The following is a 22,301-nucleotide window of genomic DNA, read 5'->3' as shown; positions in this document are numbered from 1 at the left end:
CGTATCCAAAATACCTGAAATACTGAATCCGAGAAACAGCTATATTACTGTTCTGTCTACACGTGACTTCTACACAATCCCTGATAACAGCCCCGTTTCCTTCCTTCCTCCCTTCCAGTGATTTCCCCTACGGTTTCAAGAAAGTTGAAGTTCTCTGCAAAGAGGAAAAACGAAGACGGCCAGGTGAGCATTAGGTTTCTTGTGTTATGGGCTGGTAGTCCCCAGGGTTCAACTAAACCACACACGGGCGTACTCTGTTCGTAATCTTTTCTGATGTTCACTGATTCCTCATTCATTTCATTCTACGTATCGGTCTAACCACCAGCCTGCACGTTTGTCCTGCACGAGGTTATCGTGAGACAAGGTATTATGAACTTATCACCCAGTTGTTTTTTTTGTCAGTGAATTCTCTCACGGAGTCTCTTTGGACATTTAATGACGCTCTAGTTTAGCAAACCTTTCTACAGGTCGTGCGTGAATGGTTTGAGGAGACTGAATTTCCATTGATATTCTCCATCCTGAAAATGAATTCAGTCCCTAGTGGAACCTTCCAGTACCTTTCGAGTAGAACATAAGGTTGACGGAAACTCGGGGATTGCGCCTACCTGATGAGCCCAAAGTGGAAGGGCGAAACCGGTCGTGGGCTGTTGAGGAGTTTTCAGTTACCTTATGAGTAGTGCATTATGTATCGCGATATCTCAAATATCGTAGCGACTGAAACATGAGGCGGCCTGGTGCAGCACATCCAGTTACCTGGAAACATCAGAACCGAGAGATTCAGCTGGGTTCCAGGGGAGTATCTCGAAAAAAAAACAAATTAGTTCGCAAATGGGTGTATATTCGGACCTTCGAAGAGTTTAGTGAGATGCGTAAATTTGTTTCGACTCAAGGAGATTTAAAGGGAGGTCCCTCTGAAACTCGCCCTTTTCCGCAGAGACCATCCTTCTACACGGCTTTGATCAGTCTCGTCGAAATCCTGCCCCGGTGTCACTTTGGAAATAAGTTTACGTAGCAACATCTCGCTTCTCAAGCCCCCCCCCCCGAAAAATAGAAGAACAAACGCGTATTCTAGAGTATACTGTACAGTTTAACTCCTGGAGAAACACCCCGTCAAAGCGCTGTTCATATTGTCTGCCCCCCTTCACTCGGCCTTGTACTACCGTGCCTGCCAGCAGTCATTCAGCTCCCAATTTCAGACTTTAATCCAATGGTTGAAACACCGGTTTCTCTCCGTCGAGCAGGACTGGACCCCAAAATTCCTACCAACTATCATAAACGAAGGATTCGTTCAACATTCATACCACTCGGATATACGAATGGTTGACTAACAATCATTCGACTGTCTAAGTTGTTGTCAGTGAAGACGTTTTCACTCGACCAAACAGTTGAAACTGCGTGATTGCCCAAGCAGTGATGCTGTGCTCCTGTGTGTATCGAGCACTCATCGTTGAACGGCTGTGTTTGGAGGGCTACAGGATTCAATCAAGTTAGCTCAGAGGAAGAATAATCCAACAGATGGGTGAAGCCTCCATATGGAAAATGTTTGCTTCAGAAGCAGTCAACACGTGATGAAGCATGAGTCACGCTGTGTGCGATTTAATCGCACTGCGGATTGGCGTATGTGGTAGAATTACTAGCCGGATGGTCGCCGGTTCGAAACTTCCCGAGGGTTCGTGAACTCCGCACCACTGATGATTCCTAATAAGGATGAACCAGGTGTACACTGCGGTTCTCAGACTGACTTCACTTGCAGTGCGATATCTCCATTGCGAAGTCTTCTATAAACTTAATTGTGGGCCTGAGATAACTTGGTGTTCAGGGCATGAACTTACTGACCGGGTTATCCTTGATTCGAACCCAACCCAGGCATCTCAACTGTTCCTGTCTAGGCTTGTGTTCGGAGGCCAGCTTTCCCTAATAACCGAACATCACAATTTGTACGAATGTGTCACGTGCAGGACACGGACCAACCGAAGGTATGTCCTGATTGGTCGCCAATCCGGATTGAGCATCTCTGACTCTACACTTCTCGCCCCTCACGGAGATTCTTGCACGACCTTGTGGAACACTCAGTGACTACCCTATAAATACAGTTGTACTAATTCTCCTTTGTCTCCATGACGGCCTGTCTAGAGCTGCCGTGCCTTTTAATACAACATAGTGGGCGGAGCAGGAAGCCAAGGGACCGATACAGAGTTGCACTACTGTCCAGCAAGTCACAACAGCTTGGGCAACCCAGCCTTCATGCTTCCTTCGGGTCACATGACAGCTAGGCACCGAAAGGACGCTACAGCACAAAGATTTTCATCATCACTATTTATTTTTATTGTCATTATCATTGTTAAACTTGATTGGTTTGCTCCCTCCACCCCGCTCGCGTGCTTCGTTCTTTCGGTTGTATACAGCATTAGGGTACCCGAAAACGCATGAGCATTCCATTCGAATCAACATGTGGTCGTCGAGAGCACACTTTCCTGCTTGTGTAGTTTTTCCAAGTTTCGAGACTTGCTACCTCATATTTGTGAAAAGGCTTCTGTTTTTAAAAGTCTACGGCACGACTAAATTTACTGCCATTTTTCACAACTTTGGGGGGTGATATTCGAAGTTTACTAGCTTTCGAGTGATTTTTTGGACTTTCCTTTTTCATTCCCCCCTCAGTTGCCATGGATATAGAACTTGCACAGTTCAACTCCGAATTGTCCACAAATTCCGAGCCTCGATTTTCTGTCACCAGTACCACCGGAAATTGTGGTCACAGCCACGCGGACCAGAATGCGCGACGCATGTCCGGGTCTGCTCGCGGTTCCGGTTCTTCTATCTGTGCCGTCAGGGAGCGATGTTCGAGTCAAGGAACCATCGTCTACCGAGAGCTACACATTCTGCCTTTCCCCTATTACGAACGTTTTCGTGAGGTATATCATCGGTCTGGCTTTCCTCAGTTCACATACTCCTTCTATCGGGATGATGTTGAGTGGGGGGGGGGAATGCTTTTTGTTGATGCGTAACCGAGTGATGTGCTCCTTTTTTGATTGGGGTGAACATTGTGTCGACACCAGTACCAAGCGGTAAAGCAGTTAGCCCGTGAACGTTTATACCAGGCTGGAACCTTTAATCAGTTTTGTGTGTGGGAGCTTACGTAAGTTCAGCTGTCCCGCAGTAAAAAAAAAAAAGAATCTTCCACAGTTTATTGTTTATTGCCAGTTAAATTGAAACAGCCATGCTACTTACGCGGGCAGACGGTGTGACGTCAGTTTCAATGTAGGACGGATATTTATTACCGGAAACGTCAGCAACCTGGTACTGGGATCAGTCGGGATTGCACCGAGACCTCGAACGTGAACATGAATAAATCAGAGTCGGGCGAGAAGGAACAATCATTGATGCAATCAATGGTGCGATTCCAAATATATATATATATATATCCAACCTTCCGTATCGCCAAATTACTGTACTTTTGTGCATATATATATATATATATATATATATATATATATATATATATATATATATATATATATATATATATATATATATATATATATATATATATTCCGAAGAGTTTCGAACCCGCGACACCCCGGCTAGTAGTTTGAACACTTAACCGTTCGGCCACGAGTGGCTGATCAGCGGTGTGATTAACTGGTACTTAGACAGGATATAGTGCCGCTCATCCCTCAATCACGGGATCCACATCACGCGGTCACACGTGTTGATTGGCTCCTCGAGCAATGACTTCTCAGATAGAAGTTTCACTCATAGGGTGAAGTTTATTCTTCGCGGGTTCGAGACCTCGGAGTGTCACGTGACGCGCACTTCTGATGATTCCCGATAAGGATGAAACAGCTGTACAGTGCTTCTCGGCTTTTCAGCATAGGTGGTTGGCTTCACTTACAGGGTGAAATCCCACAAAAAAACCCAAATCTCACACTACCAACAAAAGTACAGTAATTCAGCAATACGGAAGGTTGAATATCAATGAGGTAAGTCGGTCAGGTGGATCAATATTCCAGTGGGTTTATGGGTGCCAAATATTGTTCGTGCATCATCAGTACTTTGTCGTCTTTTGGTTGTGTGTCGTAGCGAAATGAACATCTTTGTACTACGGCATAAGGCGTCGCGCAACGGGTCTAAATTAGCGAAAATTTTATGATTCAGTTGGACTTATCGGATTGTTTGGTGCCTCCATAAATTTTCGCACAAAGCCGTTTGAAAATGACTAACGTGGGGCTATTCTCGACTGGCGTTATCCTATTAGTTCTAACCCAACGTTCCTCCAATGACGCCTTGTTGATACGTTTGGGTGAATGGCCGACATAACCCCGTGGTTCCGTTGTTTTAAAGTTGTGCATATGTACCGGATACCAGTTGATTCAGTGCTAGAGGAAATCGAGGATGTTCAATAGTTGCGCGTCCGCGGCACTCTGCGTATTTGACCTGTTCTCATCACGGAATAGTCGGAGCCATGGATCTTCATGCAGCCTGTATGAACCTTTTCAGCAATCAGAGTGACCTTACATCATACCTTTATAGCTAACGAGCCATACTCAATAAGCATTTGACCCACTCATGATACCTGATGTTTCAATCTCAAGCTCGACCGTGTTAACTAGCCTTTTAACAGTGCCGTTCTTTGATTTTTCGAAAGGAATCTCTCTCGAGTTGGAACAATCTCAGCATCGATTGACTGTGCAAATCATGTTCATGGCTTCTGTAAGACTAGCTTTCGATGTTCCACATTGGTTTCTCACACATTCGATTGTTTGTTTTCTGATTCGTGAGAATTTTCCTTCTCAAATTTGAAGGAGTAATTGGGTTCGAGAAATACACTCATTTGCAAATCAATTTGGTTTTCACGGGAGACTCAATTGAATCTCTCGTTTATGACGTCCTCCAGCTGAATGTGCTGCACACAGACCGACTCATGTTTCATAAACGAGAGATTCAGTTGAGCCTCGAAAACAGTCCACTTTCGGTTCCAATAGGACATGAGGTTGACTAAAACTCTGGGACTGCGCCTACCTGATGAGCCCAAAGAAGGGCGAAACCGATCGTGGGCTGTCGAAGAGATTTCAGCAACCTTGAGAGTAGTTTCCTTTATGAAAATATACTGCGATATCTCGAATATCGTGCCAACTGAATCATGAGGCGGCCTGTTTGCAGCACATTCAGCTGGAGGACATCATAAACGAGAGATTCAATTGAGTCTCCCGTGAAAACCAAGTTGATCTGCAAATGAGTGCATTTCTCGAAAACAGTGCAATTTGGGTTCAAGTAGATCATAAAGTTGACGAAAACTCGGGGACTGCGCCTACCTGATGAGCCCAGAGTGGAAGGGCGAAACCTGTCGTGGACTGTCGAAGAGTTTTCAGCAACCTTGTGAGTAGTTTCCTGTATGAGTAATTGGGTTAATCACTAAAGCAGGTTTCTGGCCAAGAAACGGTGTTTTCTCAGCTCATGTCAACCGAAAGCATTTGGTTGCTATGGCGCCTTCTAAGTTGTTCGAGCTTGTCACACAGTTGAACAATCACGAGTAACTCATGGTCGTGCGGATTGTCCACATTCGCTGTCCACGCAGTACCATCGACAATTATATTGAAGTTCCACTTTCTTCATATGTCCTTGAGTTTGGTGCTTGGAACGTGGCCTCACCGGGAACCTATTTGGTCCAGACTCTCGGAATTCGCAATCGGTCGTGTTCGAGACGATTCAATCACGTCGGTTCGTTTATGGCAGTCAACTGGTGCCCCTAGATCTCTTGGGTCTACGGATGCGATGACTTTCAACTCGACCACAGTCCGCGTTATGACAGACGGCATTCTCGCTCTTACTGGGCTTAACCAGGTTGATCGAGGAATTCAAACCTAGAGCAATGGCTTCCTCATTGGTACACATCCAAGCGTTCCAAATCCATTAGACAACTGGATGTACAGGATAGTGTTCAACCTCATAAAGTTTTCCGAGTGCAAAGTACTGTATGTCAGGAGTTTCCGTTTCTGGTAGCTGGAATCGCAACCCATTTGCTTTCTTTGCTTCCTCCCGCAACCTTCCACAGGTACTCCGAAGTTTACTGGATACAGAACTCATTCCCCTATGTATTCATGTTTGGAAGAATCTCCCACACGACGCGAGCAAATTAAACTTTGTGACTTCACTACTGCGCACTACAACAGAGCTCAAGTGTCACTTACAGCTTTTGGTCAATCTTCTGAAGACTGACATTATTCAGGAAAACCCATGTGAGTTTTCACTCGCCGAACGATGTTCTAGTTAGTACCGCATCCATCTGAGTTGCACTCACCTACTGGCTCTCTTTCTTTCCAGCTCTCTCTTTCCGAGGTAATACACTTGGGCGCCCAATTCTGGACCTCTATTGCAACCAAATCTGCTCGAAATGGCGTAATCAGTGCCTTAGGCGTGTTCGTGAGGAGGCACTTACCGGCCCACCAGCACCGCCTAACCTCACAACAATGGGTTCCTTCACGGCTGCCGTGTGTCCCTCTTCCGTGGGCACGACATCAGCCACCACCACCACCACGAACACCACAATAACAACGAACAGTGCTGCCGTTCTGGGACGAGCCTCGGTTAACGTGGCCACTTCGAACCTACGGCCTACTGCCTATTCGTATCCTTGTGGTGTAACTCGACCTTGTTCGCTGTCCGCGTCGGCCAGTACTTCGACCAGTGCCTCCTCAGTCGAACCAGTCCAAGCTGATCTACATACCTGTGTGGATAGTAAGTCCCCGGTCATTTTGTGCACCTTCTGAGCCATTCTTTCGGCAACTTTTGATTCTCAGGACTCTGAGCTCGAGATACCTTAGTCCGTTAACGCGCGACCTTATTCACCAGAAGATCGAGGTTTCAAAATCAATTTCCGATATCTCCATTTCGTCCTGTCTAGGCTTGGTCAACCTGGTGGTATCTCAGCCCCCCTGCTTCCTTATGGTGATATGATAACACAATAGGCGCCCTGGGTAGTTCGCACTGTGTGGCAACCTCACTTACACAGCATTTGGAGACTATCCAACTCCAACTGTATGCATCGCGTGAGTGCCGGAGTGGCGATCACGAATGTGGATGCTTATAGTATCGTTCAGCTGTAGCTCCCTTCCGGTGCCTAACTGTCATGTCACCCAAAGGTCGCACGAGAGCTGGGATACTGTCAGGTTGCTCAATCCTAGACAGGGGAAGTCGACAGGCAGAGGTCATCATCAGCACCCATGTGTACTAACCGCGCTTTCATATTTGCCTCATGCTGATATTGCAGTTGGGTCGAATGGTGATGAATCGTGAGACGTATTCAGGTTTCAGCAGGTTTCGATTTCCTATGACACCTGTCACTTTTCACCCAGTTGTCCCGCCCTGGGGCGACTACTTCAATAGACTGAACAGTAACGATGTTTTCAATGGAGACTTCAGCTGTTGGAAAACGAAGTCAGCTTGTGGGAAGGTTAATAGTATCTTTCAACTGGTGGGGTCGAGATGGCCCAAGTGGTTAGAGCGCCAATTTACTGACCGGAAGGTCCGTGGTTCGAACCCGACCCGTTCTGCCTCTCGAATTCCCCTGTCTAGGCTTGGGCAACCTGGCAGTATCCCATCCCTCTTGCTTTCTTTGGGTAGCACAGCAGTTAGGCACCGAAAGGGTGCTACAGTTCAGTTGAACGTTTCAACTGGTCGTCAGCCGGTCGAAGGGGATGTATTACGGAATTTCAGGCTCAAACCCTGCAATGCTTTCAGTTCAATGGCATGAAGGTGTTCGGTTGTAAGCTCACATTCACCCCGCGGATGCTTTCAACACAATCTTAACCAGTCAGTTGCTCAGTTCGATAACCTAGGAACCACCTATCTTTTGTGCTTTGTGACTTCGATCGTATTCAAATTCGTGCCCCACTTACCTGGCTCTCCAAAACCCGTAAATGAAACCGCACGACGACATCCCGTTCGTTGTCTACAAGGCGTAGCTTTTCAGGAAGGTTGGTTAATAAACAATAATCGTTCAGTCGTAGCACCCTTTCGGTGCCTAGCTTCCATGCCACCAGAAGCAAGCATGAGAGCTGGGATACTGCCAGGTTGCTTAAGCCTAGACAGGGGAAGTCGGNCTTCCGGTCAGTAAATTCGCTCCGTAACCGTTGTGAACCATCTCAATGGAGAAGATGAAGGCAACCTGTAACTTGACCCACTCGCCCCCTAAATTGGCTCTGATAGTGACTTGTGTCTTCTTTAGCTTCTCGGAAGCTCACTACACCAGGCCGATATTGAGATATCGCACTGTCTCTTGAACGAAGGTGATCCTGCAGTCCCCGTGTTCACTGTTTTTAGTGGTTTGATAGGTGTGTTTGATTTTTCCTCTTGTTCGTAGAAAATCCCCGAACTAGCCCTCAGCAACAACAGCCGACCGTCGAACAGGAATGGCACTCTCGCCTCATCTCCATTGCCGTGGATGACTTGATCAACCATGTGCACACGTTTCCCCTCCAGGTTCGATGGATCTACTCGGAATTACAGGTCTGTTCGGGCTTTTGTTGGCCGCTGTTTTACGGCGCATGTTCCTGATCAGTTGTCAAGCGACGATATTTATTTTCGCGCATGCGGAGTTATTTATTTATATATTACTTTTTATTACTATTATTAATGAGTCAACTATTACTATCTTTGTGTCAGCTAGAAGCTTGTTTGGTAAACTTCATCGAGAAGTTCCCAGTAACTTTATAGTTGGCGTTCCATCCTGTGTTTGTACACCAAGCATTATTATCTTCATCGTCAAGCATCAAAATCAAACAACCTGGTTTTCTTCAGCTTGGACGTGTTAAAGCAAACTACCGCAATAAGAAAACAAGCAGTTTTATACTACTGTCGCACGCCACCCGGAAACTCCTTTGAGAACTTGGACTTTCAGCCCCAAATGTTCGCTTCCTAGTAAAGACGGTCGATTAGTCTATTGGCCGGCCGGGTGTTCTATTTCGACCAAAAAATCGCCTCACACGAGAAATCTGTCATATAAAATATGCTACTGAAACATTTCTAAGTAGTTTGTTTTGCATGGGGAATATATTTTCGAACGCTTAAGCCAGAAATCGCTTTCGGTTGACTTTCGGCACACATGTTGCGATAACAAAGTAACGGTGTGTCTCATGGCCTGTTTTTGATTTCAACAGTCTGTAATAAATGACATTTTAAAGAAAGAAGTCGTAGTCTGTTTGGAATCACAATTTTTTTAGCCACGGACAGGGTGGCGCCCACATATTTGATAGCAAGCCTGGGATAGTATCAAGGCAGAATAGACCCAGTGCGTTTTTAACTGGTGACCTCATTGTATGGGGCTTACGATATCACCTTTAATTATATTTTAACGTATCGAGGCCTCAAGAGATTGAATCGCTGAAATATATAACGCTCCAAGCACACAATATCGATCGGTAACCGGTCACGTAGGGTACGGTCGGCTCTTTCGTCGCCATTTATGTTAAGTGGTGCAAGTCATTCAATGCAGCTTGACAATTACTAAATTACTAAATTACAATCACTAAACTATCTGGCCAAGTATACTACTCGTCAGAAAAGGTGAACCTAGATTATTCGCTTTTGTTGTGCACCCGAAAAGCGTCTGGAAGTTCCAACCACTCATTTCATTTGACCAATTCATTGAAAGGCGCCCACAATCTTGCCGCGCCTGGCGACTGTTACGTTGGTAAAGTGTACCAAACTACTTATATCACATTGCGCAACCGTTCGTTTTGAAAAAATGGTTACCGCGTACTTTCAGTTGAGGTTTTCCATCTTGAGTTTCTCTTACACCAAGACGCGGATAGAGCGGTGAGCGAAATTTGCCCGTATGTGAACACATACGAGGTGAAACCGGATGCACTGTTTTACTGACATATTTTGATGGAGCTTTAGAATCTTAGTTAACTATCTGTTACCTTAGACATTACCTTCTTCAACTCTAGTGCGCATACCTGTGGTGAACAGTCCTTACATTTTTTTGTCCGTGGTCTGACAAACTATGGCATAAGGTCTAATGTTTTGCTCGCCACTCCTCTTCTGCAGGCTCTCTATTCGGATCCGCACAGCAACTTGGTTGGCTGCAACCTGGTATTCCTTCGAGGTATCTGCCCATATCTCTCATCTCCTCCGAACAGTGGACGAGGCTCCCTCTCCGGTTCTCTGAGTGGCGGTGTGCTCAACTCTTCCACAGGTGGCTGCTATTCCGCACTGAACACATCCAACGCTAACTTGTCCGAGTCCAATGGAGCGGTATTTCAAGATTGGGTGTGTCGTGCTGGACAAGGAAGTACTATTCCAGCGGCCACTGGAGACGTAAGTTCATCTACTCCAGCTTTGCCACACGTGGTACCTTAACCTAGATTTGAGATACATCGTTGCTGAATGTCCGCTCCTTTCAACGCCAGATGACTGAATATATCCCTTCTTTGTAGAAACTGCTTTAGAGGATCAACTTATCATCGCCGTATGGTGCGAAACCAAGTGGTAGGTGTAGTTTGGCTTTCCTGGAGGATGAAGAAAGAAAGTTGAATGAGTTCGAGACAGCGCACTGGTTAGGGTGTGAACTTACTGACCGGGAGTTCGGTGGTTTGAATCCATTCGGATTGCTTCTGTCTGGGCTTGGGCAAGCTACCAGTATTTCCGTCCTCGGGTTTCCTTCCGATGGCACGGCAGCTATGCACCGAGTGAGAGTTACGGTTGAAAGAATTTTTGTTACAAACGTTGGATACGTGTTAGGATCTGCTTGACTCAGCTGGTTAGCTGGAGAGCAGCGGCTGTCAACTCAAATAGGCTGCAATATGAGTGAACTTTCTTATTTCCTTGTTTAATGTTAGATATTTTAAGCTTCCTGGTCTTGATTCAACACATTGTGATGAACGGATGGTACCGTTTCCGCGGCGCCACGCATTCGTTGGTGTAAGGAGGCAGTCAGACATATTTGCAATAGGCGAACTGGTCATGTGACTGTTGCTGATTTACTACTAAACTCCGAAATAAGTAGACCCACCCGAAACTTTGGTCTATATGCAACGAACACTCAGCCCAGGTACGAGTGAAAGAAAGAAGGCCTTCGCTGCGGAGTTATTTATTAGAAAATGCCAATTGACCAGTTACAGACTATTGGACAGGGAAACAAAACTCTCATGCATCTTGTTTACAAAAACTGAACATCCATATTCTCTTGAACACGTCTGCTCGAACCTTCCTGGATATTCGTTGACTGTTGCTCAAATCCAAGCAAATGCTACAAAGCGACTCCACAAATTCCGCAACAGATCTCCTTTTTCATGAGACGCAAAGCGAATTTACAAGAAAACATACTACTCACATGCCTTCCCCATCTGTAGTATCACCGTTACACCAGGTTATTAATTATTCGTTGAAAACAATGAATGTTGGCCGTTCACAACCATACGACCACACGTGAAAGTAGGTTAAAAATTTGGAGGTTTGATTGGAATTGAATTGAAGGCTTTCTGTATCCTTGAAACTCCAGACACCTTCCATCAACATTCCAGTGCACCGTTTACGTTCAATTATGTAGTTGATCGAATCGTTACATCTGTTATGTTGTGTGTATTTGCCTGCATAATGCGTCCCCTATTCCTTTCATTCCCCACCAGGCATTAGTGGTCGTGGCCAAAACGTTACTCGCCCTAGTCAGCCCAAACGTGGCAGCCAAGTCAAAAGCGGATAGTGTTCTCACACAGGACCAGTTCATGGCCTATCATACACGACTTATCAGAGAGTTCCGGACACCACTCACGGTAAGCTGTTACAACACAATGGACCAGATCTGACTGAACTAATCCCCATTACTTTCGCCATATGGACCACTCAATCACAGCTGTTCCAAACCGTGGAGTCATCAGTACCTTTGAATCTGCTTCAGGACACCGAAGTTTCGGTTAATTCATCTACTTTGGCACTTTTAGACGTGCTGACACCAATTTGATGACTTTTGTGAGGTTTTTACCGTCAGGCTGTTCATTAGTTGCTTGTTGAGCTTGAGATAGCTCAGTAGTTAAGGCTGAATTTTACTGACCTGAAGGTCCCCTGGTTCGAACCCACTCCCAGGATCTTGACTACTTCTATCCGGGCTTAAACAGCCCAGCAGTTTCCCAACTCCGGTGTTTCCTTTAGATGGCATGGTAGCTGAAACGATTACTATTACTATTATTATATATCATATTATGTATTGCATATTATATAATTGTTATTCCACTGCTGACGGATTGAATATTACGGATACCGACTATGGGTAGTTCGAAAGCCACTCTCCCTGCCGGTTGTGCCCGCAATTGATCAGACTTCTGTAAACCAGTAGGGAAAGATGACTGTTCAATTCGGATTTCAAAATATCTTCTGCTTTCAGGTACTCGTTGAGTGCAATTTTTATTTGGAAGTTTGACCTTTGCCAGGTAGAGAATAGTTAACGAGAACTTGTTTTTTTTGGATCAATTCATGGCAAGCCCACGTGTTATTCCACGTCGACCGACGTCGACAGATGGAACAGTGGTTTTCCCGTCAGTTGGTAGACGAAATCAATCAAGATGCTGTGGGAGAACTTGAACGTTGGACTCATGAGGATGAGTTGGCTGTGACAAGACTAAGTTCTAGTATTTCAGAAAACGTTTTATGGAATACGTACATCCGCAGATCGGGTCTCTCCTTTCTCCATCCTAGACTCCACTCTCAGCCGCCGAGATCAAGCAGTTGGAACAGTTGTGTGAACGGGAAGCCTATCGCGCCAGCTATTGGTCCCTCAGTCGCGAGCTCGCTCAGCTGGCCAACTACTTTCTTGACGCTCTGGGAAATCCTCGTCCCGCATCGGATACTGCCAGTCATTCTACGGCCAGTGACCAGAAATCGGGCGATTCCTACACCCCACCTCGCGCGCCTACCCTATTGGCTGTTCTCTATGACCTTGACGAACTAACACTACAGTACCTCAGTTCCACCGAATCGATCCCGCGGAACTGACCCAATCGATAACACAGAACCCTTCCCCCTACCCCGTTTTCGCTAGTACCTTAATCTTGGTTTTAATATCTCGCTGTCTCTGCTTTCAACTTGACATGCCTAAATGAATGGAACAAGAATGAATAGAATTACTTTGCGATATTTTCTCTCATGTTTAATGTTATCTTTTTTAATTGAGACATATGCTTATTTCTGATTGTTTATTCCCACTCGGTTTATCCACAAAAATGCACTATCGATCAAAACACCATGTACACATTGATGCCATCTGGTTTCTTCAAGTCATTTCTCGAATTCCTCTCTTTTTGTTCTGAGCTGCACTCTGACCTCTCCTCCTCACCAACACGAACAAAAATGGAAACGATCTATTTGATTTGTTTGAGATATGTGTACAGCGTTTTTGTCATTTTGCATGAATGTATTTGTTTTCTTATGAACGAGACTCTTGTTCTTCGGGAGAGCTCCATGGGCAGAGTTGTCTTCAGAGACCACATCTGCCCGATCACCAAATTTGTTACGTGCAACTCTCGGGGTCTTTCTGTGTTCTACCCATGCTGTAGTTCGTCTGAATGAGCGGATTCCGGTACATTTGTTTCACTATAAATAGATCATCTGAAGGGATGGGCTAAGCGTGGCACTGCCCGTCAGGGAACTTATGTAACTGAAACAGAAGTAGTCAAAGTGTAACAGGTTGTGGTACTACTTCGTGACATCTCCAGGCTGTATAGCGGCGAATATGTACTGCGTTGTGTCCTTGAGGAATTAGAAGGATTCCGAAAATGCAGTTCCAATCCGAGATGGTTTCCTCTCCCGGAGTAAGGACCTCCGGCCTGAGATTATATAGGGTGTCTCATAATAGACGCAAAAAAGTAATACCCATGTTAAAACTTTAACACTAATTCAAACATTTATTATTTTTTATGTGGACATGCATGCATCATGGAGGTTTACTGTGAACCAACTGGCATTACAAAAGATTTTGAAGAAATCGCTCCTTCTATAACAAGTTTGAGGCGGTATGAGATGTGATGGTCACTCGAACCTTGATCATTCCCCAAAACCAATAATCCAGAGGTGTGAGATCGGGTGACCTTGCGGGCCACGAGCGATGACTCTCTCATCAGAAAATTGCTTTCGGTGGTGAGTACTTAGTTTTAGTAGTCGGGTAGAGCGCCATCTTGTTGAAAGACGGTCGATGACTTCTTGCGCTGCTTGAGTTGCGGGATAACATGCGCCTGCAGTATCTGGAGGTAGCTCGCCGGAAACTGTAGCATCAGAGAAAAAAGGGACATGGGAAACACTTTGAGGAGAATCCCATCCACACACAGAGGTGAGGGGAATGGAAATTATGGGTGAGGTACTCGTGAGGAGCTTCACGGGACCATATCACGCAATCGTACTCGTTGATAATGCCATCCACAGAAAAATTTGCTTCATTGCTCCATGAAATGTTGGGAACGATTTCTTCATTGTCCAGCAGCCAGTTAGCGAACGTGACACGTTGCTCCTTGTCTTCTTCCGTGATGTGGACTCAAATTTTGCAATCAAGCGTTTAATGGTCGACACGGTGAAAGGATCTTTGATGAGACCATGTTTGGTTTTGTAAACACGAAGTGCAGCGGTGGCGTTTTCACCAAGGGAATAATAGAGTTTCACAATTTCAATGGCCGTACTGACATCCATCGTAGACGGAAAAAGTGCCGACACTCGCACACAAAACCTCCTTTATGTGGCTACTAATAATGGAAGCTTTTGACATCCTTCCTCTGATTACCTACGTTAACCCAATCAAATTTTGCGTCTATTATGAGACACCCTGTAGACTTGCGTCCGACTTCTTGGGTCCTTCCATAGTTGAACTACTCCAAGCGATTTCTTTATTGTTTCTTTGGCGAGGTTGTGGTGGATTGAATTGTGCCGTCGACTTCATCCTTCTCCAGATTGATTTCCTGTAGCTTGTTCATGAACTTCATCAGTCTCTTTGCAAAACCACCTACTAGGCGACTTTTCAGTTGCAGTATGCAAGACGGACCAAGTTGCTTGACATCACTCAGACATCTGCTTGAAAAACAAAGATAAGCTCTACTCTGGGGGTCTGGGGAGAATAGTAGAGTTTCACCATTTCAATGCACGTACTGACATTCAGCGTAGATGAAAAAATGTTGACACTTGCACACGAAACCTGCTTTATGTGGCTACTTATAATGAAGAATTTTGTTATTCTTCCTTTAATTGGCTACGTCTACTCACCCAATCAAATTTTGCGTCTATTATGAGACACACTCTATTGTCTCTGTCCCACGACCTATATCATTGATGAAAAAATGACTCCTCACCAGGAATCACCAGTTTTTGAGAAATCAGAAAAGGGCTTTGATGGGCCGAGTTTAGTTCAGTTGGTCACTTGCACTGAACCTTTCTGATCTTGTCTAGTTAGTATGATTCTTCGTGCAAAAGATCGGTCCTGTGGATCATGTGTAGTACAATAAATCATGCGGTGTAGTATGGGACCAGAACCTGACGGTGTGTTAGGCGGAATTCCACATGGGTCCCGCTTTATTGCTCGCACTCAGGTGCTGCTAGGGCCGAGAAGTCCATCCCACGCAAGATTGGTCAAGAATCGGGACGCTTGTTGGTCCGGCATCAAGGCGAGATGTGATTGGTTAAAGGTCTGGACCCAACAGCCAATCATGACCCAGCATTGGCCGAATGTTGGTTGCCAATACCGCAGAACGCGTCGGAATTTCCAGAAAGTTATCTCCGCCTACGCTATATATATGAAGCGCGATACCACTGTTCTTGACTTCGTTTCGGGCGTTAATGTACCTTGTTCACTTTTGGTGGTTGGTTTTGACGTGAACGCTAGCTTTGGAGGCTTAGACCGAGAACTAAGCTGAGAAAAATACCGTTACTACACGGTGGTCGGCCTAGTTTTGTTTGGTCGGAGAACTCATTCACCCGATAAATGCTCAGTTGTTGGCCGGTAACACCGCTAATTGGCCTTGGTCCACGAGTACGACTCGTGTACGTCTGTCCGACAGAGTTGTTTTCTCCAAGCCCTGTCCTAGGTGAAGGCGACTGAGCGGTGGACAGTGTATGACCTGAAAACGAAGTATGGAGGCGCTAACAGATAACTTCAATCGGGCCGGTAATGGTCGTCTCCCCGGACTCAACTCATCAATGGTTAATAACCTGGCAGACACGGACCAATCGCGCAGTCAGTAGCGCTCGTGCATCAAAGCTGTCGCATTTATTGCATAGCTATGCAGTTTCCGAACTAACTGAAAATGCCATTGTCGACAATGCCTGGCTGTGTGTGCCACGCTTCCCCAGTTTCAGATGATCCAAACTGTAGCAGGTGGAACTAATGTGCTACTGGTACAAGGTACCAGTGATTCAGTTTCGTTTCAGTCTAGGAGCCCAGTTGTACCCTTCACCTGCGTTTGTTACTGTGAGATGAAAGCTGGCCTGTCTGCGTTTGGACTGCTCTCAACCGGAGATGGTAACGGTGGATAAATACAGTCGTATTAGTTTGTCTAAACGCAACATACTACTCATGAGGTTGCTGAGACCTCGTCGACAGCCATATAAGGTCATCGGGGAGTCTACTTCTCCCCAGATGATGTTCTTTGCAAAACAGGGCGACGGCCAATCAGATGCGTCTAAGAATAACGAAACAGCGGTAACGTGGCACTGATTCACTTCACTCTCGCATAAATCTTGGCTTTACAGCATCGAATCATCAGTGTTGAACACCGATGTCATACTGTCGATGATGATGAATCTTCTCGGTAGTCAGGTACAGATGCTTTGAGCGTATTTTCAGTCTCTGAATGCATGAGTGAGCATTTTTCTGGCTTTGGCCTGTATAGACATTAGAACGATGCCGAACCAATGACCTATTCTAGGTGGTCCTCGATTTACAAAGACTGCATCTCTGATGAGACTAGATAGTGGACAATGGATTCACTGTTTTTTTTTCGCAGTAAGAATCGACACCTCTGCATAAAAACAATGCTGCGCAACACACGTGGTTGACCATTTTACTCGGCCGAAGAACGAAGCTCCTGGATATAATGACCTACGTCACGGAATATTCCAGGCGGGCTGGGAAAGTCCATCAGAATAGGGATTAGCATGGAGTGAATGCATTTTTGTGTTTTGCGTAGGACTCAAGTGAGAAGGTGATAGCTGTTCTATACAGCCTGCTGTTGAAACTAGTCAGCTGTTCAACTGTTTAACCCCCTTTTGCTCACCCCTTCACAAAAAACAGCACGTTTTGCTCACTGATTTCTTATTTGCATGAGGGAGGAAGGCTTGGCTGGTCGAGTAAGTTGAAATAATATATACATTTGTATAATATGTATGTATATACCTTGCGGATGAAAAAGAAAACCTCCCTACTAGGAACACTCAAAACCTAAGGCTAGTCGTGAAGATAATACTATATGATACGAATTTACAGCGCTTAGCTGATATAGCCTGGAATTGTGTGACCCTAATGTTTGACGGCTCACCTAGATGATCGTTTTGTCACAAAATTGCCACTGGCTAGACCTTTTATTCACGACAAGGCTGTGTCAGCTGGGAAGTCCTGACTGGCGGGTCGATCGATCGTCAAAACCAGAACAGTTATTGGGTCGTCGTTCGATGAGTAGGGCACACCAATCGCATTGCTCAAGTGTGAAAACACTGTCCAGACGTGAAAATTCAAATGCGTCCAGCGTGCGCCGGTGGAGTAGTGGTTACACACTCGCCTCACATGTCAGATGTCCGGGGTTCAGATCCCGGCACGGCCGTTGGAGCGGCTCTAATAAGAGCGAAACTCGAGTCCGGTGCTTCCCTTTGATGTGGACTCACCGGAATAATTACGTCAGAACAGGAGAACGACCGTTCAAAGGAGGGTGACGTGACTATGAACAAAATATCAACTGAGTTGAGTGACAAGCTTCATGCGAATCGCCTTCTACCGTTTGATTTACTTTGGATTTGCTGACAGGAAAAAAACAAATATACAGTTACATGCCCCGTTCCGGAAAGTTGTACTCATCAACAGAATAGTCACGGTATTTTCCGGTGTCCGACAGGTAGAGATCGTTCACCTGTAGCACCCCTTCTGTGCCTAACTGTCGTGCCACCTGAAGGAAGCATGACGGCTGGGATACTGCCAGGTTGCCCAAGCCTAGACAGGGGAAGTCAAGAGGCGGAGATCGGGTTCGAACCACGAACCATCCGGTCAGTAAATTCGCACTCTAACCACTGAACCACCTTGCCCACTCCCCCTGCAGACGGGGGGGTTTAAACAGTGGAAAACGACAACCCTGATTGAGATGCGCAATGCGTTTGTTTCTTCCAGTTTGGAGACTGATATTTAAAGCAACTTCATCATGCAGTATGATCTCCCCCAGGTCCATCAGATAATTTTTACTTCCGTTATGGAATGACTTCTCCATTTCTGGTAGGATTGCCTACGACAGTTCCGTTTCAATCGGGGTTTTTGTCCCGAGATCAGTCTATGCGAAAAACCCGACGAGCTAGTAGTTGAAGACCAGACCGTTCTGCCGCGAGCAGCTGAACAGCAGTGTGACGACGGGACATATCGCCACATATCCTATACTCACGGGATTCACTTCATGCGATCATGCGTTGACTAGAATGACGTCTTCGCAGATGGAAGGTGCATTATCCTGCCTCGGAACTGCTTGCAGTCCGCTTCTAGCATGAAGCTGGGTGGCTCTCTGTGCTGTCCATGCGTAATGGCGGATACTACTGATGAGACATGCGAGTAGTGCGTAGTTTTCTTGTAGCGCCGCCTCGGGTCTAATGGAAGGTGAGGTTTATTACAGAACTTGTGGAACTGCTTTGCAGCGTTCGTTTACAATTGCGTGATAGTCATGAATATCCACGAAAGTTCAAAAAGACGCGTGAGGATGTTCACTCTCTGAAAACAAGATGCGTGTGTGTCGCTTACTTTCCTGTGCAACAGTTTGTAACTCTTTAGTTGGTGTTTGCCAATAGACGACTTCGGGGTGAAGGGCTTTCGTCCTTACACAGCTACGAGTTAGTCACAACTGCTGATCAATTGTACGTGACCGTCTCCAACTGCTAGTCGCAAGTTGCGAGTTTGAGTTAGGCTAGAGATTTGCGACTCGCACTTGTGATAACTTCCAATAAGGATGCAACAGCTGTACAGTGAGTTTCGACGCAGGTTAATTGCACTTACAGGACACGATCTCGGTCGAAACTCCCAAATCGCAGACCAGCAACAAAATTTCCGTTTTGTCGTTTACTTGCGACCTTGCTGTGCTGGAAACTCACATTTAGACTAATAGAAGCTTCACTTCACTTCACTTTACTTGAATTGTCTTTGATTGATAGAGACTTACATGGCTGCATAACCGAATTCCATAGCTGTATGTCTGTTTCACGGCCAGGGTCAAGGCACAGCTCTGTGTGTAACGTCAGCGATACCCTGGCTACGACAGCAAACTCGTGAGGTTTCGACACGATACTTCCAAATGTGATTTCCACAAAGTAATTGTTAGGCGAAATTCCACACCTTGTGGACCTTTGATGGTTGTTTTGACATGAACGCTAGCTTGGGATGCTCGGATTGAGAACTAAGCTGAGAAAAATACCGTTACTGCAATTGGCGACCGGGATGGGATCAACGGAAGAGATTTTGAAAAGGTTCCTGTTGGCATATCGAGCGACGCCAAATCACAACTCACCTGATGGAGTGTCACCAGCAGAGGCACTTCGAACACCGCATGACACTATCCGGCCACAAAGAAGACAGGCTAGTCACCGCAACATCAGAATGGGGGAACAGTTCAACCGGCATCATAGAGCAACTGCGCGCTCACTCAGCGAAGGCCAGAGAGTATTGGCTCGTGACTACAGCGGCATACACCCTAAGTGGACCCCAGGACCCATCCTTTGCCGCCGCGACAAAGTGCTCTACGAGATTCAAGTCGGCCTATCCAAGCGTATACGCCACACGAACCAAATCCGACCGACAGATACGCAGGTCTTGCCCATAGGACCGAGTGATTTGAGCCTAGAAATGCTTCTGGACACTTTCGATCTCGGCACTATCTCAGAAAATCAATCAGTTGCTTCGTCAGAGGCTCAGCCTTAGCACGGATTACAACCGCGACGCTGGACAGATAGGATCAGCAAACTAGTGAGGCCACTGCAAGTAAAGTTTCGGTTTCGAAGCTACGTCAACAAACTTCGGGGGGGGGGTGTTAGGCGGAATTCCACACGGATCCCGCTTTATTGCTCGCACTCAGGTGCTGCTACGGTCGAGAAATCCATCCCACGCAAGACTGGCCAAAAATTCGGGACGCTTGCCGGTCCGGCATCAAGCCGAGGTGCAGTTGGTCGAAAGTCTGGTTTGACGTGAACGCTAGCTTTGGAGGCTCAGACCGAGAACTAAGCTGAGAAAAATACCGTTACTACAGTAATCAATCAAGATATACTAAACGGCGTTCTGCTTTCTAAAATTTACGCCAATAACCTTGGAGCATTTTGGTGGAATCAACGTCCGGCTCATTGTGAACCTCACACAATAAGTTCACTCACTGACTGCACCAATTCCATCAGATGGATTTGTGGCGAGTGGAGTATGACGTCCAGACATGACGGTGAACGTTCAACCACCGTAGCACCCCCAGTAGAGTACCGATCCCGCAGACTTCATCCCATCTGTACTAACCGATTCTCTGCGTTTCAAAATAAGCATTGGTCAATTCCCTTTGACGTGTTATTAACTGCGCTGCAGAGCAATTTGTGAGTTTTGCTACTTCTCACGTGATACGTACGGTGGATTGTTTGCGGTCAGTCACATTTGTTTACGGTCGGTCCCCTCAGGGTGACCAAATTTCTCTTTGCTGTTTTGTTATCATATCAAACATTGATCAATTTCTGCTCGGGTGACTTCGCTTACAAGTGTTCCGTGGAACAAGCAGCGTCAAACTGACAGTTCCTCGAAGAGTGATGAGTTTTCGCTTTGTTGCTTCGCGGTACGGGACGTATCCACTTCGACGCACTGGTAACTTCAACAAAGCCGCGCAACTGCGTATTAACGTGTTGTAGTTTTGCCGGTGAATGGAAAGGCATTCAGGTCAGAACAGTGACATCAAATGTGGCAAGCTATTCGTCCATCATTTTAAAAGAACGAAAAGTAATCCGTGTGAAAATACCCACGAAGAGAAGTGAAAACGTTTTTGCAACGGGTATGTATTAACTGACTGACAAATTGACTAATTGCTTGGATGTTCGTTTGATTCGTTGACTGATTTCATGCGAAAATAGCAGTGCACTTTTACTCTGCCCTCTGGTGTCGACTTTTGACAGCATCGATGTGGGGCCAGGAAATAGCTTACCAAAATGTTTACTTGCACGAAATTCGTTGCATATTCCGATTTCTTGCAGGCACTGATATGCTCTCCAGCGAACCAAAAAGAACGGAAATTCTCTTGTTTACCGTGAGTTGACGATTTGCCGCTTACACAGAGAGATAGGCACGGTCGCGAGCAACAAGACCTAAGCGTTGGCCATCAGGTGCATTGCGCCTTTCGTGCCCTGGTGTAGCTATCGATTAGATCAGCCGAGTGGGCTCCGAACAAGCGAGTACGAGAGCGTGAGTGCGTGCGCGTGCGAATGTACAACGGTCTCAAGTTGGTTATTGGAGGGACACTGTCTGCACTTGGTCCAACGCTGACGCACCCGGTCTGGCTTTGGTGCGAGGTGGAGACGCGCTGCATGTTGCGGTGGCGTTGTCTGACCTTGATCAACGCTGACGCGCGCTGTCTGGGTTTGATATAAGGCTGCGACGCGCTGCATATTGAGGGGGCGTTGTCTGTCTGGCCAACATCCAGCGGAGCGAAGAATCTCAGCGGATTTCGAGCATCCAGTGCTTGCTTTCGCGAATCTGACCTTCCTGATAAAATCAAACGACCGATGTCACCATTAGGTGCCTTCGGTGATAGGCTGTGAACGCTGAATGTTGCAAAGTGAAGGAGGTTGGGCGAATAAAAGTTGTTTTGTATATCCCACCCAGGGTACACTGGCGATTTTTCAGATATGACAACAACCTGACTAGCTTTCGAGAAATACACTCATTTGCAAATCAATTTGGTTTTCACCAGAGATTCAACTGAATCTCTCGTTTATGATGTTCTACAACTGAATGTACTGCACACAGGCCGCCTCATGATTCAGTGGGCACGATATTCGAGATATCGGAGCATATTTTCATAAATGAAACCACTCGCAAGGTTGCTGTAAATGATTCGACAGCTCACGAC

General features: G+C 46.0%; 2 protein-coding genes across 2 annotated transcripts in view; one reads left to right on the top strand and one right to left on the bottom strand.

Moving 5' to 3' along the window:
- The window catches only part of T265_10672 (hypothetical protein), a gene marked incomplete at both ends in the record, with an annotated part of 26,161 nt that extends 14,007 nt beyond the window's left edge, over window positions 1–12,154 (bottom strand). The window contains 2 exons of the mRNA XM_009177125.1: window positions 7,896–7,961; window positions 12,050–12,154. Coding sequence (XP_009175389.1) covers window positions 7,896–7,961; window positions 12,050–12,154 — 171 coding nt within the window. The remainder of the gene's footprint in view (window positions 1–7,895; window positions 7,962–12,049) is intronic.
- Window positions 1–22,301, top strand: part of T265_15232 (hypothetical protein) — a gene marked incomplete at both ends in the record, with an annotated part of 41,352 nt that overhangs the window by 8,374 nt on the left and 10,677 nt on the right. Inside the window, 8 exons of the mRNA XM_009177124.1 lie at window positions 119–183; window positions 2,659–2,912; window positions 6,053–6,236; window positions 6,322–6,735; window positions 8,360–8,505; window positions 10,048–10,317; window positions 11,628–11,771; window positions 12,691–12,950. Of these exons, the coding sequence (XP_009175388.1) occupies window positions 119–183; window positions 2,659–2,912; window positions 6,053–6,236; window positions 6,322–6,735; window positions 8,360–8,505; window positions 10,048–10,317; window positions 11,628–11,771; window positions 12,691–12,950 (1,737 nt within the window). The remainder of the gene's footprint in view (window positions 1–118; window positions 184–2,658; window positions 2,913–6,052; window positions 6,237–6,321; window positions 6,736–8,359; window positions 8,506–10,047; window positions 10,318–11,627; window positions 11,772–12,690; window positions 12,951–22,301) is intronic.

The sequence above is a fragment of the Opisthorchis viverrini genome, assembly GCF_000715545.1.
Source record: "Opisthorchis viverrini unplaced genomic scaffold opera_v5_392, whole genome shotgun sequence".
Lineage (NCBI taxonomy): Eukaryota > Metazoa > Platyhelminthes > Trematoda > Opisthorchiida > Opisthorchiidae > Opisthorchis > Opisthorchis viverrini.
Note: the sequence above shows the minus strand (reverse complement) of the source record. Positions and strands in the feature narration are given on the sequence as shown.